The 19,230-nt window shown below is 37.8% G+C and overlaps 1 protein-coding gene across 4 annotated transcripts in view; it reads left to right on the forward strand.

Moving 5' to 3' along the window:
- GULP1 (GULP, engulfment adaptor PTB domain containing 1) overlaps positions 1-19,230 on the forward strand; it is a 330,443-nt gene that overhangs the window by 194,072 nt on the left and 117,141 nt on the right. For all 4 annotated transcript variants that reach the window (XM_018065482.1, XM_018065486.1, XM_018065478.1 and 1 more), the window contains one exon: positions 19,142-19,211. In XM_018065482.1, the coding sequence (XP_017920971.1) occupies positions 19,184-19,211 (28 nt within the window). In that variant the 5' untranslated portion in view covers positions 19,142-19,183. The remainder of the gene's footprint in view (positions 1-19,141; positions 19,212-19,230) is intronic.

Consider the following 19,230-nt stretch of genomic DNA (forward strand, 5'->3'; position numbering starts at 1 on the left):
TATTTTTGAGATTAATTCTCTGCCAATTGCTTCATTTTTTATTATTTTCTCCCATTCTGAAGGCTGTCTTTTCACCTTGCTTATAGTTTCCTTTGTCGTGCAAAAGCTTTTAATTTTAATTAGATCCCATTTGTTTATTTTTGCTTTTATTTCCAATAATCTGGGAAGTGGATTATAGAGGATCCTGCTGTGATTTATGTCAGAGTGTTTTGCCTATGTTCTCCTCTAGGAATTTTATAATTTCTGGTCTTACGTTTAGATCTTTAATCCATTTTAAGTTTATTTTTGTGTATGGTGTTAGAAAGTCTTCTAGTTTCATTCTTTTGCAAGTGGTTTGACCAGCTTTCCCAGCACTACTTGTTAAAGAGGTTGTCTTTTCTCCACTGTGTATTCTTGCCACCTTTGTCAAAGATAAGGTGTCCATAAATGCATAGATTTATTTCTGGGCCTCTATTTTGTTCCATTGATCTATATTTCTGTCTTTGTGCCAGTACCATACTGTCTTGATGACTGTGGCTTTGTAGTAGAGCCTGAAGTCAGGAAGGTTGATTCCTCCAGTTCCATTCTTCTTTCTCAAGATTGCTTTGGCTATTCAACGTTTTTTGTAATTCCATTCAAATTATGAAATTATTTGTTCTAGTTCTGTAAAAAATATTGTTGGTAGCTTGATAGGGATTGCATTGAATCTATAGATTGCTTTGGGTGGTATACTCATTTTCACTATATTGATTCTTCCCATCCATGAACACGGTATATTTCTCTATTTATTTGTGTCCTCTTTGATTTCTTTCACCAGTGTTTTATCATTTTCTATATATAAGTCTTTAGTTTCTTTAGGTAGATATATTCCTAAATATTTTATTCTTTTCATCGCAATGGTTAATGGTATTGTTTCCTTAATTTCTCTTCCAGGCCAGTATCACTGATGAACATAGATGCAAAAATCCTTAACAAAATTCTAGCAAACAGAATCCAACAACATATTACAAGCATACATCATGACCAAGTGGTCTTTATCTCAGGGTTGCAAGGTTCTTCAATATTCACAAATCAATCAATGTAATACACCACATTAACAAATTGAAAAATAAAAACCATATGATTATTGCTATAGATGCAGACAAAGCCTCTGACAAAATTTAACATCCATTTATGATAAAAACCCTCCAGAAAGCAGGAATAGAAGGAACATACCTCTACATAATAAAAGCTATATATGACAAACCCGCTGCAAACATTGTACTCAATGGTGAAAAATTGAAAACATTTCTCCTAAAGTTGGGAACAAGACAAGGGTGCCCACTCTCACAACTACTATTCAGCATAGTTTTGGAAGTTTTGGTCACATAATCAGAGCATAAAAAGAAATAAAAGGAATCCAGATTGGAAAAGCAGAAGTAAAACTCTCACTGTTTGCAGATGACATGATCTTCTATATAGAAAACCCTAAAGACTCCACCAGAAAATTACTAGAGCTAATCAATGAACCCAGTAGAGTTACTTATAACATGCGAAATTCAAAGTTCTTTTATATCAGAATACACTGAAAATATTGGTTAATTGTCTTTTTTGCATCTTGTGTTACAGTTAGGAAGTTTATTATTAATTTGGTGCTCGTTGCTATGTTCAGTTTAAGTTCAGTTCAGTCGCTCAGTCGTGTCCGACTCTTTGCCGCCCTATGAATCGCAGCACGCCAGGCCTCCCTGTTCATCACCATCTCCCGGAGTTCACTCAGACTCACATCCATCGAGTCCGTGATGCCATCCAGCCATCTCATCCTGGGTCGTCCCCTTCTCTTCCTGCCCCCAATCCCTCCCAGCATCAGAGTCTTTTCCAATGAGTCAACTCTTCGCATGAGGTGGCCAAAGTACTGGAGTTTCAGCTTTAGCATCATTCCTTCCAAAGAAATCCCAGGGTCGATCTCCTTCAGAATGGACTGGTTGGATCTCCTTGCAGTCCAAGGGACTCTCAAGAGTCTTCTCCAACACCACAGTTCAAATGCATCAATTCTTCGGCTCTCAGCCTTCTTCACAGTCCAACTCTCACATCCATACATGACCACAGGAAAAACCATAGCCTTGACTAGATGGACCTTAGTCGGCAAAGTAATGTCTCTGCTTTTGAATGTGCTATCTAGGTTGGTCATAACTTTTCTTCCATGGAGTAAGTGTCTTTTAATTTCATGGCTGCAGTCACCATCTGAAGTGATTTTGGAGCCCAAAAAAATAAAGTCTGACACTGTTTCCACTGTTTCCCCATTTATTTCCCATGAAGTGATGGGACTGGATGCCATGATCTTCGTTCTCTGAATGTTGAGCTTTAAGCCAACTTTTTCGCTCTCCTCTTTCACTTTCATCAAGAGGCTTTTTAGTTCTTCTTCACTTTCTGCCATAAGGGTGGTGTCCTCTGCGTAACTGAGGTTATTGATATTTCTCCCAGCAAACTTGATTCCAGCTTGTGTTTCTTCCAGTCAAGCATTTCTCATGATGTACTCTGCATATAAGTTAAATAAGCAGGGTGACAATATACAGCCTTGACGTACTCCTTTTCCTCTTTGGAACCAGTCTGTTGTTCCATGTCCAGTTCTAACTGGTGCTTCCTGACCTGCATAATCATTTCTCAAGAGGCAGGTCAGGTGGTCTGGTATTCCCATCTCTTTCAGAATTTTCCCCAGTTTCTTGTGATCTACACAGTCAAAGGCTTTGGCATAGTCAATAAAGCAGAAATAGATGCTTTTCTGGAACTCTAGTGCCTTTTCCATGATCCAGCGGATGTTGGCAATTTGATCTCTGGTTCCTCTGGCTTTTCTAAAACCAGCTTGAACATCAGGGAGTTCACGGTTAATGTATTGCTGAAGCCTGGCTTGGAGAATTTTGAGCATTACTTTACTAGCATGTGAGATGAGTGCAATTGTGCGGTAGTTTGAACATTCTTTGGCATTGCCTTTCTTTGGAATTGGAATGAAATCTGACCTTTTCCAGTCCTGTGGCCACAGCTGAGTTTTCCAAATTTGCTGGCATATTGAGTGCAGCACTTTCACAGCATCATCTTTCAGGATTTGAAACAGCTCAACTGGAATTCCATCACCTCCACTAGCCTTGTTCGTAGTGATGCTTTCTAAGGCCTACTTGACTTCACATTCCAAGATGTCTGGTTCTAGATTAGTGATCACATCATCATGATTATCTGGGTCGTGAAGATCTTTTTTGTACAGTTTTTCCGTGTATTCTTGCCACCTCTTCTTAATATCTTCTGCTTCTGTTAGGTCCATATTTCTGTCCTTTATCGAGCCCATCTTTGCATGAAATGTTCCCTTGGTATCTCTAATTTTCTTGAAGTGATCTCTAGTCTTTCCCAATCTGTTCTTTTCCTCTATTTCTTTGCATTGATCACTGAAGAAGGCTTTCTTATCTTCTTGCTATTCTTTGGATCTCTGCATTTAGATGCCTGTATCTTTCCTTTTCTCCTTTGCTTTTTACCTCTCTTCTCTTCGCAGCTATTCGTAAGGCCTCCCCAGACAGCCATTTTGCTTTTTTGCATTTCTTTTCCATGGCGATGGTCTTGATCCCTGTCTCCTGCACAATGTCACGAACTTCATTCCATAGTTCATCAGGCTCTCTATCTGTCAGATCTAGGCGCTTAAATCTATTTCTCACTTCCACTGTATAATCATTAGGGATTTGATTTAGGTCATACCTGAATGGTCTAGCAGTTTTCCCTACTTTCTTCCATTTAAGTCTGAATTTGGTAATAAGGAGTTCATGATCTGGGCCACAGTCAGCTCCTGGTCTTGTTTTTGTTGACTGTATAGAGCTTCTCCATCTTTGGCTGCATACAATATAATCAATCTGATTTCGGTGTTGACCATCTGGTGATGTCCATGTGTAGAGTCTTCTCTTGTGTTGTTGGAAGAGGGTGTTTGCTATGACCAGTGCATTTTCTTGGCAAAACTCTCTTAGTCTTTGCCCTGCTTCATTCCGCATTCCAAGGCCAAATTTTCCTGTTACTCCAGGTGTTTCTTGACTTCCTACTTTTGCATTCCAGTCCCCTATAATGAAAAGGACATCTTTTTTGGGTGTTAGTTCTAGGCGGTAAGGAGATACCCCTCATCCAAGGTAAGGAGCAGCGGCTGTGCTTCGCTCGAGCAGCCGTGAAGAGATACCCCCACGTCCAAGGTAAGAGAAACCCAAGTAAGATGGTAGGTGTTGCAAGAGGGCATCAGAGGGCAGACACACTGAAACCATACTCACAGAAAACTAGTCAATTTAATCACACTAGGACCACAACCTTGTCTAACTCAATGAAACCAAGCCATGCCTGCGGGGCAACCCAAGACGGGCGGGTCATAGTGGAGAGGACAGAACGTGGTCCACTGGAGAAGGGAATGGCAAGCCACTTCAGTATTCTTGCCTTGAGAAACCCATGAACAGTAGGAAAAGGCAAAATGATAGGATACCAAAAGGGGAACTCCCCAGGTCATTAGGTGCCCAATATGCTACTGGAGATCAGAGGAGAAATAAATACAGAAAGAATGAAGGGATGGAGCCAAAGCAAAAACAATACCTAGTTGTGGATGTGACTGGTGATAAAAGCAAGATCCGATGCTGTAAAGAGCAGTATTGCATACGAACCTGGAATGTCAGGCCCATGAGTCAAGGCAAATTGGAAGTGGTCAAGCAAGAGATGGCAAGGGTGAACGTCAACATTCTAGGAATCAGTGAACTAAAATGGACTGGAATGGGTGAATTTAACTCAGATGACCATTATATCTACTACTGCAGGCAGGAATCCCTCAGACGAAATGGAGAGGCCATCATGGTCAACAAAAGAGTCCGAAATGCAGTACTTGGATGCAATCTCAAAAATGACAGAATGATCTCTGTTCATCTCCAAGGCAAACCATTCAATATCACAGTTATCCAAGTCTATGCCCCAACCAGTAACACTGAAGAAGCTGAAGTTGAACGGTTTTATGAAGACCTACAAGACCTTGTAGAACTAACACCCAAAAAAAGTGTCCTTTTCGTTGCTATGTAGGTAATCTATTTCTGCCTGTGTGTGTTGTATAGTGTCTTGCAATTTACTATGATAAATTTTAGTGCAATATGTCTAAATCTGAAACTTTCTATTTGATGTTTTCCATAATCTGTGAAAATTCACTTCATAATTTTTTTTAAATGTATCTTGATCTCTCCTTTTATGTTTCTCTCTTTCTGGTATTCCCAGTATCTAGATTTTGACACTTTTATTTCTATGCTCTAAATCTCTCAGTATTTCTTTGATATAGCTCTACGCTCTTTTTTAGTTCTCTAGGAGAGTTTTTCCATTTAATCTTTGTGGTCAATAATTCATCTATTAATTTTACCAATTCTTCAAATTATTTTTATGACTTTTTATAATTTCAGACATTATATTTTCATGTTAATATATTCCATATGGTTCACTTATTAATGACTTGTTACTCTTTTCTCATTTACAAGTATTTCCCCCTTGTCCTTAGGTACATACTATCTTCATTTCCTTCTTTTCTTAAAATTTTGTTTCTATGAAAACTTTAACCTAGAAAGAATATTTGCCTTATTAGAGTAAATTTTTTTTCTTTATTTTTTGCTATTGAAACAATCATACTATCTGCTGGACTTCAGTCTGAAAATGTACATGAAAATCAAAGTGAAAGTTGCTCAGTTGTATCCATCTCTTTGCAACCCCAGAGACTGTAGCCACACACCCCCCCCAACCCCAAGATCCTTTGTCCATGGGATTCTCCAGGCAAGAATACTGGAATGGGTTGCCATGCCTTCCTCCAGGGAATCTTCCCAACCCAGGGATCAAACCCAGGTATTCAGCATTGCAGCATTGCAGGTGGATTCTTTACTGTCTGATCTACCAGGGAAGCCTGAAAATATACATGGCTTTATCAAATTATTCATTAATTTATATTGTTTCACCAGATGTACTATTTAAATTGATTTCTTATTGTCTAACAGAAAATATATCTTATGTCAGAGAATGATCATGGCTATTATCATTATAGGCTTGTTTATAATGTTTTCTTTGATGAAGAAGTGCATTGTATTTATTTGCATTTTATGTCATAACTCTGTACTATATATGTAATAAGGTAAGAGTTTAACTTTGTTAATTTGACTACTAAACAATCTTAGAAATTTTCCTAACTTTGGAAATATCTTCAAAGTAATTCAAGATTTTTCTTTGTTGCACATTTTCAACAGATTTTGGAAACTAAGGTATATACTTGTATTACAATAAAATGTATATTGTTTTTGAAAACCATTTGTTAATTAACTTTATAATTAAAGTATAATCAAATTTGTTAATTCACTTTGTAATTTAATTGATATTTACTGTAGATATGAACTTGATGCTAGGGATACAAAAATAATGAAATTTTTACAAGCCAGAGTCATTTACTTTTCTAGGATATCTTTTTGTAATTTATTTGATGGTGAAATGAAGACACCCATGAATGTGAGAATGAGAGAGCTAACTCCATTTGATTAGATTTAGTCAAAGGAAAATTTGCAAATTAATTCAGTGAAGTAAGTAGATGTTAGTTACCAGAGCTTTCTAAATATGGTCCAATGGAGTGTCAAATAAAAAATTCAAATTTAGGTTGAGAAGAGAGACCCTATATATTTGATAAGATTACTGCAATAATGGGAGTAGGTGATTGAAGTAGGGAAAATATGCCAAGTATAGGATCTGTAAGCATTTCAAGGCGAGACAGAAAAGGGCTGTTCTCTTATAAGGAAGAGTAAGCAAGACTGGAAAGAATAGAATGTTGATAGGAGTGTAAGATGTGTGAGGATGGTACATTTAAAGACGGTAGACCAGAGAATGTTTTACTCTGAGGTTCTCCTCTTAGCAGAGACTATGAAGGAAGGCTGAGGGTGGGTCAAAGTTCAGGAGCCTGTGGAAGGAGAGAAACTTAGCTAGTTTGGTCACATCTAAGTAGCAGGTATTTTGTCCAAATTGGTCAGTAATACAGACAGTTCAGCTAATCAGTCGTTGTTGTTTAGTCACTCAGTCATGTCTGAGTAACTTTGTGACCCTAGGGACTGCTGCACGCCAAGCTTCCTTGTTGTTCACCACCTCCCAGAGTTTGCTCAGCTCATGTCCATTGAATCATTGATGCCTTCCATCTTTCTCATCCTCTGTTGTCCCCTTCTCCTCCTGCCCTCAATCTTTCATAGCATCAGGGTCTTTTCCAACGTGTTGGCTCTTCACATCAGGTGGCCAAAGTATTTAAGTTTCAGCTTCAGCATCACTCCTTCAAATGAATATTCAGGACAGATTTCCTTTAGGATTGACTGGTTTGATCTCCATTCTGTCCAAGGGACTCTCAAGAATCTTCTCCAACACCACAGTTCAAAAGCATCAATTCTGCGATGCTCAGGCTTCTTTATGGTCCAACCCTCACATCCCATGACTACTGGAAAAACCATAGCACCATACATAGCTTTGACTATAGAGACCTTTATTGGCAAAGTGATGTCTCTGCTTTTTAATATGCTTTCTAGATTTGTCACAGCTTTTCTTCCAAGGAGAAAGTGTCTTTTAATTTCAGTCAATCACTAATGAAGCAAACAATGGGAATGTGGAAGGTTTAAGTCTGACCCTGTTCTGGGTAAACAGGAGAGTGCTCTGAATCTTATCTAAGTAATGTGGGAAAGGGTGGTTCTTTGTAGCAAGCCATTACCAGACACAAAGGGTGGGGGATTTCCTTAACCTTTGTTATTTTCCAGGATTACATGACTAGGGTAAAGTTCAAATCATCAAGGTGGTGATGAAGATAGAGATTTCTTGGTAGAAATGTTTTGGCACCTGGATAAGAAAGAGTGGTAGAAAGCTGACAGGAGGGTCACCTACAAACTTAAGATTACCATGGTTCCACTAAAGTTAAAAATAAGTCATTTTGATTGTAGTCACAGAGACAGAAAGCATTATTTCCTATGGTCAAACAATATTGCTCCTAGGCAAGTATAGAGCCTCTAACAATAACAGTAATGCCTCTAATAGTAAGGAAAGCATGATTTTACAATGGAAATATTTGAAGGATATGTTTTGGAGGACTAGATTTTCTATCAGTGTGCCCTTAAAGAAGCCATTAACACTGTAAGATGTTGTAGGTATCATGTGAAGAGATATGAGAAGTTTCTTCTAGGACTGATGCAGAGCTGGTAAAGGAAATTGTTTCCCTCTGTCTTAAAACTATATAAAATGATTAAAATAGAAAATCTATTCAGTTCAGTTCAGTCGCTCAGTCATGTCCGACTCTTTGCAACCCCATGGACTGCAGCACCAGGCTGCCCTGTCCATCACCAACTCCCAGAGTTTACTCAAACTCACTTCCATAAAGTCAGTGATGCCATCCAACCATCTCATCCTCTGTCATCCCCTTCTCCTCCTGCCTTCAATCATTCCAAGCATCAGGGTCTTTTCAAATGAGTCAGTTCTTCCCATCAGGTGGTCAAAGTATTGGAGCCTCAGCTTCAGCATCAGTCCTTCAGTGAATATTCAGGAATGATTTCCTTTAGGATAGACTGGTTGGATCTCCTTGCTGTTCAAGGGACTCTCAAGAGTCTTCTTCAACACTTTGGTTCAAAAGCATCAATTCTTTAGCGCTCAGCTTTCTTTATAGTGCAATTCTCACATCCATACATGACTAATGGAAAAAACACAGCTTAGACTAGACAGACCTTTGTTGGCAAAGTAATGTCTCTGCTTTTTAGTGCTGTCTAGGTTGGTCATAACTTTTCTTCCAAGGAGCAAGTGTCTTTAATTTCATGGCTGTAGTCACCATCTGCAGGAATTTTCAGTTCAGTTCGGTTCAGTTCAGTTGCTCAGTCGTCTCCGACTCTTTGGGACCCCATGAATTGCAGCATGCCAGGCCTCTCTGTCCATTACCAACTCCTGGAGTTCACTCAAACTCACGTCCATTGAGTCAGAGATGCCATCCTGCCATCTCATCCTCTCTCGTCCCTTTCTCCTCTTGCCCCTAATCCCTCGCAGCTTCAGAGTCTTTTCCAGTGAGTCAACTCTTCGCATGAGGTGGCCAAAGTATTGGAGTTTGGAGCCCCCAAAAATAAAGTCTGTCACTGTTTCCATTGTTTCCCCATCTATTTACCATGAAGTGATGGGACCAGATGCCATGATCTTAGTTTTCTGAATGTTGAGTTTTAAGCCAACTTTTTCACTCTCCTCTTTGATCAAGAGGCTCTTTAGTTCTTCTTCACTTCTGCCATTAAGGGTGGTATCATCTGCGTATCTGAGGTTATTGATATTTCTCCCAGAAATCTTGATTCCAACTTCTGCTTCATCCAGTCAAGCATTTCTTACGATGTACTCTTCATATAAGTTAAATAAGCAGGGTGACAATATACAACCTTGATGTACTCCTTTCCCAATTTGGAACCAGTCTGTTGTTCCATGTCCAGTTCTAACTTGCTTCTTGACCTGCATACAGATTTCTCAGGATGCAAGTAAGGTGGTCTAGTAGTCCCACATCTTTAAGAATTTTCCACAGTTTGTTGTGATCCATCAAAGGCTTTGGCATAGTCAATGAAGCAGAATTAGATGTTTTACTGGAATTCTCTTGCTTTTTTGATGCTCCAGTGGACATTGGCAATTTGATCTCTGCTTCCTCTGCCTTTTCTAATCCAGCTTCTATATCTGGAAGTTCACATTCATGTACTGTTGAAGCCTGGCTTGGAGAATTTTGAGCATTACTTCACTAGCGTGTCAGATGAGTGCAATTGTGTGGTAGTTTGAGCATTCTTTGGCATTGCCTTTCTTTGGGATTGGAATGAAAACTGACCTTTTCCAGTCCTGTGGCCACTACTGAGTTTTCTAAATTTGCTGGCACATTGAGTGCAGCACTTTCACAGCATCATCTTTCAGGATTCGAAATAGATGAACTGGAATTCCATCACCTCCATTTGCTTTGTTCATAGTGATGCTTCCTAATGCCCACTTGACTTTGCATTCCTGAATGTTGACTGTAGGTGAGTGATCACACCTTTTGATTATCTGGATTGTGAAGTTTTTTGTATAGTTCTTCTGTGTATTCTTGCCACCTCTTCTTTATATCTTCTGCTTCTGTAAGGTCCATACCATTTCTGTCCTTTATTGTGCCCATCTTTGCATGAAATGTTCTCTTGTTATCTCTAATTTTCTTGAAGAAATCTATGCAGTTTCATAAATCCTTGGTTATTAGAATTTAAGATAAAGATAAAAACTACTTGCCATACATATAAAAAAAGAAATCAAAAGAGATAATATTAGAACAAGACATTTAAGTGAAAAAAATCTTTTTCAAGCTAAATACCCTATTGACAGGCAAAAAAATTTGAAACTGAGATATAAAGTTTTATATTATTGCTTTGTCTGTAGAAATCAACTGAATCTTTAATCTTAAGCTAGCTTTTATTTATTTTATTTATTTATTTTTCATATAAATTTATTTATTTCAATTGGAAGTTAATTGCTTTACAATATTGTATTGCTTTTGCCATACATCACATGAATCCACCACAGGTATACACATGTTCCTTGACACAATATATATTTTATGAATTCCAGTCAAGATCCCTTCTGTCTGTCCTAGACTGTAACAGAATTAATTGAGCAGTTAAGCTGTTTTATTCTAGTCTTTCAAAGGAATTCAGACAGTTTTGCCAAAGATAATGCTACCTCAATGATTGGATCCCACAAGCTCTCATTCACAGTTAGGATAAGGATATCAAAATGTTTGGTGAAATGATGGAAACAGCAGATCTAAAAAGGTATAATTCTTTTGAGGGCAATGAAAATAAAAGCAAGAATTCATGTATTGTGATTTTTTGAAGGGGGAAATATTAAGTAGAACTTGTACAAAGAACTTCAGAATCTAACATTCAAAATGAAACTAAAACTAGGTTACTCTTAGGTCCACATATAGGAAAGCCATGTTTATTCTACTGTAATAATGTCCATTTTAATATGGAGTTTTGTCTTTATAAATGCTTCTTTTAGCATAATTTGTTGTGATTATCTCATTTTAGAGAAAAGTAACTGATCTCCCATTAAGAGCATAAGATAATGAAGAAAATCCAGGGAGAGAAATACTTCATTGATCATTCAGTGAAGCTTTCATGAAAAATCTCACTCTAATTGTCGGAACAGACTGATATATGCCTGCCAAAATTTAGCTCAGAATCTTACAGGCACTTATGGAAGTATATTGAGATACTCATCGTGCCACTAGGATAGCTCAGATGGTTTGAGGTTTCCACTACATCTCCATCTCAGGAGTTTTCTGTCTTTTTTGAAAGGACACTAAAAAGGACCTGTGGTTATCCTCATTCTGGAGGGGATGAATGTTGGTAACCCCTCCCAGGCTGATACTCAGTCCCTGTACTGAGTTTTGTGATATCCTAATGTTGCCATAATTACTGACCAGATGCTTACTGAATAGTACTCAGCTCTGGAAATGATTTCTGAATATATTTCTTTCAAATCCTCTTGGAATAGAGAGTGTTAGTAAATTTCAAATTTCGTAGCTTTCACTGTCAGTATGAATAGGCTGTATGTGCCCATTTTTGCTTTTGATTCATGTAGCCTCTCAGTGAGTGACAATGATGGTGTGGTCACTCACCTATAGCCAGACATCCTGGAGTGTGAAATCAAATGTGCCTTAATAAGCATTACTACTAATAAAGCTAGTGGAGGTGATGTAACTCCAGCTGAACTATTGGAAATCCTACAAGATGATGCTGTTAAAGTACTGCACTCAGTATGTCAACAAGTTTGGAATATTCAGCAGTGGTCACAAGACTGGAAAATGTCAGTTTTCATTCCAATCCAAAAGAAGGGCAGTATCAAAGAATGTTCAAACTAATGTACAATTGTGTTCATTTCACATGCTAGCAACATGAGGCTCAAAATCCTTCAAACTAGATTTCAACAGTATTTGAATTGAGAACTTCCAGATGTACAAGCTGGTTTTAGAAGATGCAGAAAAACCAGAGATCAAATTGCCAAAATCCGTTTGATCACAGAGAAATCAAGAGAATTCCAGAGAAACATCTATGTCTGCTTCATTGACTGTGCTAAGCCTTTGACTTTGTGGATCACAACAAACTGTGGAAATTCTTAAAGAGATACCTCACCAGTATCCTGAGAAAGCTGTATACAGGTCAAGAAACAAGTTAGAACTGGACATGGAACAACAGACTGCTTCAACATTAGGAAAGGAATACATCAAGGCTGTATATTGTCACCCTGTTTATTTAACTTACATGCAGAGTACATCATGTGAAATGCTGGGCTGGATGAATCACAAGCTGGAATCAAGATTGCTGGGAGAAATATCAACAATCTCAGATATGCGGATGACACCACTATAATGACAGAAAGTAAAGCAGAACTAAAGAGCCTCTTGATGAAGGTGAAAGATGAGAATGAAAAAGCTGGCTTAAAACTCAACATTCAAAAAACGAAGATCATGGTATCTGGTCCCATCACTTCATGGCAAATAGATAGGGGAAAAGTGGAAATAGTGACAGATTTTATTTTCCTGGGCTCCAAAATCACTGCAGATGGTGACTGCTACCATGAAATTAAAAGACGCTTGCTCCTTGGAAGAAAAGCTATGACAAAAAACCTAAACAACGTATTAAAAAGCAGAGATACCACTTTTCCAACAAAGGTCCGTCTAGACAAAGCTATGGTTTTTCCAACAGTCATGTACGAATATAAGAGTTGAACAATAAAGAAGGCTTAGCGCTGAAGAATTAATGCTTTCTTATTGTAGTGCTGGAGAAGGCTCTTGAGAATGAGTCCATTGGACAGCAAGGAGATCAAATCAGTCAGACCTAAAGGAAATCAACCCTGAATATTCATTGAAGGACTGATGGTGAAGCTGAAGCTCCAATACTTTGACCACCTGATTCAAAGAGCTGACTCACTGGAAAAGATTCTGATGCTGGTAAAGATTGAAGGCAGAGGCGAAGATGGTTGGATGGCATCACAGCCTCAATGGCTATGAGTTTGAGCAAACTCCCTGAGATACTGAAGGACAGGGAAGCTGGTGGGATTCTCCAGACAAGAATCATGGGGTGGGTTACCATGAGCTCCTCCAGGGTATCTTCCTGACCCAGGGATCAAACCTGTGTCTCTAATATCTCCCGTGTTGGCAGGCTGGTTTTTGTTTGTTTGGTTGGTTTTTACCACTAGTGTCGCCAGACTTTACTTTTAGCATTGCAAGAAATTCAGGTCCTTTTTTGTTGTTGCTGTTCCCTAGACCTGGTATTTCGAATCTTTTATGTCAAGATTTTCTCATATATAATCCATTCTGAAGAGTTGGCCACATTATCAAATGCTAAAGCTCTCCTTAGACTTTCCTCCATTCCTAATAAAGGGTGTTTCCTAGTAGTCTAGGCCCTCAAGGAGAGCCAGCGGATGGCTCCCAGATGGTGACTAGCAATGTAGCTAGGAGCTGCATGCCCCTAATCAACGTGTACCACAGGTGCTCTGCCCTTCTGCCTGAAACCTTTCCCCATCCTCACCTTTAGCCCTTGCCCATTAGGGAAGTGATTGTTCACATAGACGCTGAAGCTTTCCCTGTGAACAGAACAGCTGTACTGTGCATCATTCTCTCTCTTTCAAGGGTATCTACCTCTTTTATAGGTTTCATTCCCCATCTGTAGAGCCACGTATCCTTCTCCCTTACTCTCAAAGATGGTAAATTCCTTGAAAGCAGGGACCATGTCCAACTTATTTTTGCTTTCTAATTGCTATAAAGATCAAGCTCAGTTGTGTCTGACTCTTTGTGACTCCATGGACTGTGGCCCACCAGGCACTTCTGTCTATGGAATTTTCTAGGCAAGAAAACTGGAGCGGGTTGCCATTTCCTTCTGGAGGGGATCTTCCCAATCCAGAGATCAAACCTGTGATTCTTGCAATCTCCTGCATTAGCAGGCAGATTCTTTTACCAGTGTGCCACCTGGGAAGCCCATTCCTATAATGTTTGTCATGTAACGTGGTCCCAAAATGTAGCTAGTGTAAGGGCAAAGTATTTTGTTTATAGTGTTAGATATGAGTGAATATTGTAAAAAAAAAAAAAAAAAGGGAAAATAGTGATATGCATTTATATCTCAAGTTAGGGAATTTCAGAAGACACTAAAATTGCTATTTCTTAGTATATTATAAATGTATAGCCTCTTAAACACAAGTCACATGACTTCTCCTGTGAAATGTCTCAGTTTGTATACTGGTTTGTTTTCTTGTCTGTGCTTAGTATTGATCCACAAAAGCAAAGAACCCTTTGCAAATTAATGTCCTAAAATATAGTGAGGAAGAATATGTGAAAATGACTTAGAATTGGGAGATTTGAGCAGAGAACATTTACAATAGACACTAATTAGATCCAGAAGAGTGTCAGAAATGAACCGAGTTCCCCCAGGAGGATTTTTGAAATTTCGTTTATATGGCAAGCAATGAAGTTCCAATTGTTAGCAACTACTTTAGAGTATTTAGCAATGTGGAGGAGTTAATGCAGGATCTAAAATTGTCTGACATTGTCTCAGGATTACCATCTTGAATTATATATTAAAAAGCACACAAAAGTTTTGACAGTAAAAAGAAATGTGTTTTATATGCATTCACAAGAAAAGAACTATTTTAACTTCACCTGGTTTTTCCCTTCTGTACAGAATTAAATCTAATGATTAGTCATCATTTCTTTAGCATCACCTCTGATCTCTTAGTGAACAGGATTTTAAAGTGATGTATGAGTTACATAAATGTGAAACATGTTTTAATCAATTTGAAGGGTTTTTTTTCTTTTAACCTTGAAAGAATTCCAGGAAAATTTGATATTAAATGTACTCATAACAATAAAAATGAAATTCAGAGCCAACTACTTTACAGCTTTTAATATTCATACCATATAGAGTTTCTTTGGTCATAACAGTGTAATTTAATTTTTAAAGCAAGAGCCTGGGTAGCAGGTTGCAAAGCAGGAAACTGCCATTCATTAAAAATTCACTCTAAACTTCTTCTGAACTGATTTATAAATATCTGTAGGAAATTTACCAAATTTCTGTTGATAAATAATTTTAAAACTTGTATATGATGGATTATTCTAAAAAAAGTGATTGTTGGCTTCAAACGTCTTTTACAATCAGGGCTAAAAAAGGTTAAACTTATAGAGTAAATGAATATGAAGTGGATTCATAGTGTTTGTCAATGTGTTTACTGTTTTTACGAAAAATTTTGGATTAAAATAATTTAATGATATCTACCTTTAATGTTTATAATGCACTTTAAAATTTTAATTTAGAGATTTTAAACTCCCAATTGGCTTTAAATAATGTTTGTATACATTGTAAATAATTTATTAATTACAATTCTTTTCTTGATCACGCTTACATATCCCATTTGTATTTTGTACATAGCCAGAGTTACTTACTTGCCTCTGGATCCCTAAGAAAGTTAAGAGTAAAACTGTACAATATATTATGATGTTTTATAAAGAAATTAAAAATGGAGCTGAAAAATCACTCTTTCAGTTAGTTCAGTTCAGTCACTCAATCGTGTCTGACTCTTTGCAACCCCATGGACTGCAGCACGCCAGGCTTCCCTGTCCATCACCAACTCCCAGAGTTTACCCAAACTCGTATCTATTGAGTCAGTGATGCCATCCAACCATCTCATCCTCTGTTGTCCCCTTCTCCATCTGCCAGCATCAGGGTCTTTTTCAGTGAGTCAGTTCTTCATATTAGTTGGCCAAAAATTGGGAGTTTCAGTTTCAGCATCAGTCCTTCCAATGAATATTCAGGACCAATTTCCTTTAGGATTGACTGGCTTGATCTTCTTGCAGTCCAAGGGATTCTCAAGAGTCTTCTCCAACACCACAGTTCAAAGGCATCAATTCTTTGGCGCTCAGCCTTCTTTATAGTCCAACTCTCACATCCATACATGACTCCTGGAAAAACCATACCTTTGACTAGACCTTTGTCAGTAAAGTAATGTCTCTGCTTTTTAATATGCTACCTGGGTTGATCATAGCTTTTCTTCCAAGGAGCAAGTGTCTTTTAATTTCATTGCTGCAGTCACCATCTGCAGTGATTTTGGAGCCCAGGAGAGTAAAGTCTGTCACTGTATCCATTGTTTCCCCATCTATTTGCTATGAAGTGATGGTACTGGATGCCATGATCTTAGTTTTCTGAATGTTGTTTTAAGCCAGCTTTTTCACTCTCCTCTTTCACTTTCATCAAGAAGCTCTTTACTGTCATCTGCATATCTGGAGTTACTGATATTTCTCCTGGCAATCTTGATTCCAGCTTGTGCTTCATATCCAACCTGGCATTTCGCATGATGTACTCTGCCTATAAGTTAAATAAGCAGGGTGACATTATACAGCCTTGACGTACTCCTTTCCCAATTTGGAGCCTTTCTGCTGTTCCACATCCGGTTCTAACTGTTGATTCTTGACCTGCATACAGATTTCTCAGGAGGCAAGTCAGGTGGTCTATATTCCCATCTCTTTAAGAATTGTCCACAGCTTGTTGTGATCTACACTGTCAAAGGGTTTTGCATGGTCAAGAGGGCAGAAGTAGATGTTTTTCTGGAACTCTCTTGCTTTTTCAATGATCCAGTGGATGTTGACAATTTGATCCCTGGTTCCTCTGCCTTTGGAAATCCAGCTTGAACATCTGGAAGTTCTTGGTTCATGTACTGTTGAAGCCTGGCTTGGAGAATTTTGAGCATGACTTTCATAGCCTGTGAGATGAGTGTAATTGTGTGGTAGTTTGAACATTCTTTGGGCATGCTTACCTTTCCCCATATTTAATTAGGTGATCTGTTTCTTCATCCAGCTTTAGTTTTTTCATACTTTCAAGATGTTGCTCCTCTGTCTTTTAGTTTGCAATGTTTCAGATGTGAAAGCTGCTGCAATCCTAATCTTTGTTCCTCTATACATAATATCTTCTTTTCTGACTGCTTTTAAGATTTTCTCTTCATTCTTAGTATTGGTTTCTTCATTTTGCCAGAGAAGTTGAATCTTACATTTGGATATATTGTATTTCTTTACTGAACGTTTTTTTTTTTTTTTTTTTTTTTTTTCTGCAAGTTTTGATCTTCACTTATTCCTTGAGGATAGCAAACATGTCTGTTAGCTTCTAGACATGTTACAGAAATATTTGGTCTTTATTGTATTACTTTGCATCTTGAATAATGTCTGGCACTGGGGGGTCAGTAAGTAATTTCTGACTAAATTTCTTGTATTAATAGTGTATAGCATGAGAAGATGAGTATAAGTATGAGGTGAATAACAGAGTGATACTATTGTGTCATTATCTAAGTCTACAAAATAGTGCCTAATAATAATATTTATAATTCAGTTAACTATTTTAATTTTCCTCTTGGAGTAAAAATTCAAGGACATAAACAGCAATAATTTCACTGTAAAAGTGACTTTATGATAAAGATTAATTTCTCTGTTGTGCTTTAATTGTTATGTAGATTTATGTAGAGTGCTATGGACTGAATCCTTGTGTTCCCTCCAAATTAATATGTCGAAGCCCTTATCCCCAAAGAAATGGTATTTGGAGATGGAGCCTTTAGGATCTAATTGGGTAGAAGGTACTCATTAAAACCTGACCATGCTGGCACGCTAAAGTATGACTCTCAAAATTCCAGCCTCTACAACCGTGAGAAATGCATTTCTGTTGTTTAGGCCACCCAGTCTAAGGTATTTTGTTATGGCAACCTGACCAGACCAAGGAAAAATAAACAAAAATTGTTACTGAGAACAAAGAGCTAAAAATGTGGAAGTAGCTTTGGAACTAGATACTGGGGAGAAGCTTGAAGGGTTATGCAGTGCATGCTAGAAGAAAGCAAGAGTACTTTGAAGGGACTGCTGAAGACAGTTCTGGTAAGAGGTCAGGAAGAAAGGGAGAAAGCTGGAGAGAGAGTCCCCAACTTCCTAGAGAGTCCATTGCCAATCATGAACAGGATATTAGTAGAAATACAAATGTTAAAGCCTATTCTTTTAAGGTCTTGGGAAAAAAAAATAGAACATGTTTTTGAACAATGGTGGAAAGGTGATCATTGTTAAAAAATGGAAAAAAAAAACAAACTTGACTGAATTATATTGTGTTCTACTGTTTTGTGGAGGGTAAAACTAGGAATCATCAAAATTAGATATTTAACTGGAGAGGATTTCTAAGCAAAATGTTAAAGGGGGAGCTTGGTTCTTTTTAAATGATTGTAGTAAAATGTGAGAAATAAATTTGTTATGCACAAATTAATCAACGCTTAAAGGTTTGGAAAATTCTCAGTCAATTCATGTAGCAGATAATAACCAGGTTATGGAGAAACTGTCCTTTGATAAGATTAGTGTCTGTGTGATTCACAGACATAATTAGTTACTCTAACAGAAAGGCTGCTGGTTTCAACTGAAGGAAATGCTGATGGGATGAAATGATGAAAATATTTTGGATTTCTTAGATCCCACAGGACAGGACCATACATCTATTTAGCTGTGACTGCACACTGTTCTTCAAGACTAGGGGTGCAGCATCCAGATGGCGATTCAGGGGTCATCAATGCTCCCTCTGTGGTTTCAGGGATGAGGAGCAGGAAATGCCCCATTGCCTTGGTTTCAAAAGATAGTCAGCAGCTGCCTGGAGTATCATGGGGCAAAGAGTTGCCCAGCATAGCATGGAGAGGGGGCATGATATCCACTTGTCATAAGCAGATGACTCTTGTTTATCCACCACTGCTGTTAATGATAATCCAAAACTTTGCCATATTTTTACTGACAAGTTCAGGGAAAAGTTATCCTTCTTTCTTCTTAAATTTGCAAGTAAATATAATTAATGAAAGATGTATAAAAGAAAAAAGACAAGAATATTAAGGAACTTTGGAGAAATTCCATTTGATATATTGTTCTTGTCTGCTGTGCCACTCATAATATTGAATACTTACGTTTATTCTTACCCATTGTCCTTCAGGATATTTCAGAATATTGTTTATAAACATCTAAAAAATTTAAAAAGACCTTGCAATTAAAATAATTTGCATAAAAGGTGTTGGTCAACATTCCTTTAAGCTTTACTATTTTATGTTTTTATAGGATATAAAGTTGAATTGAACATCAATTTGGTTGATCCTCATCATGAACCGTGCTTTTAGTAGAAAGAAAGGTAAGTGTACCCATTTATA

This window comes from Capra hircus, chromosome 2 (assembly GCF_001704415.2).
Source record: "Capra hircus breed San Clemente chromosome 2, ASM170441v1, whole genome shotgun sequence".
NCBI classification, from domain to species: domain Eukaryota; kingdom Metazoa; phylum Chordata; class Mammalia; order Artiodactyla; family Bovidae; genus Capra; species Capra hircus.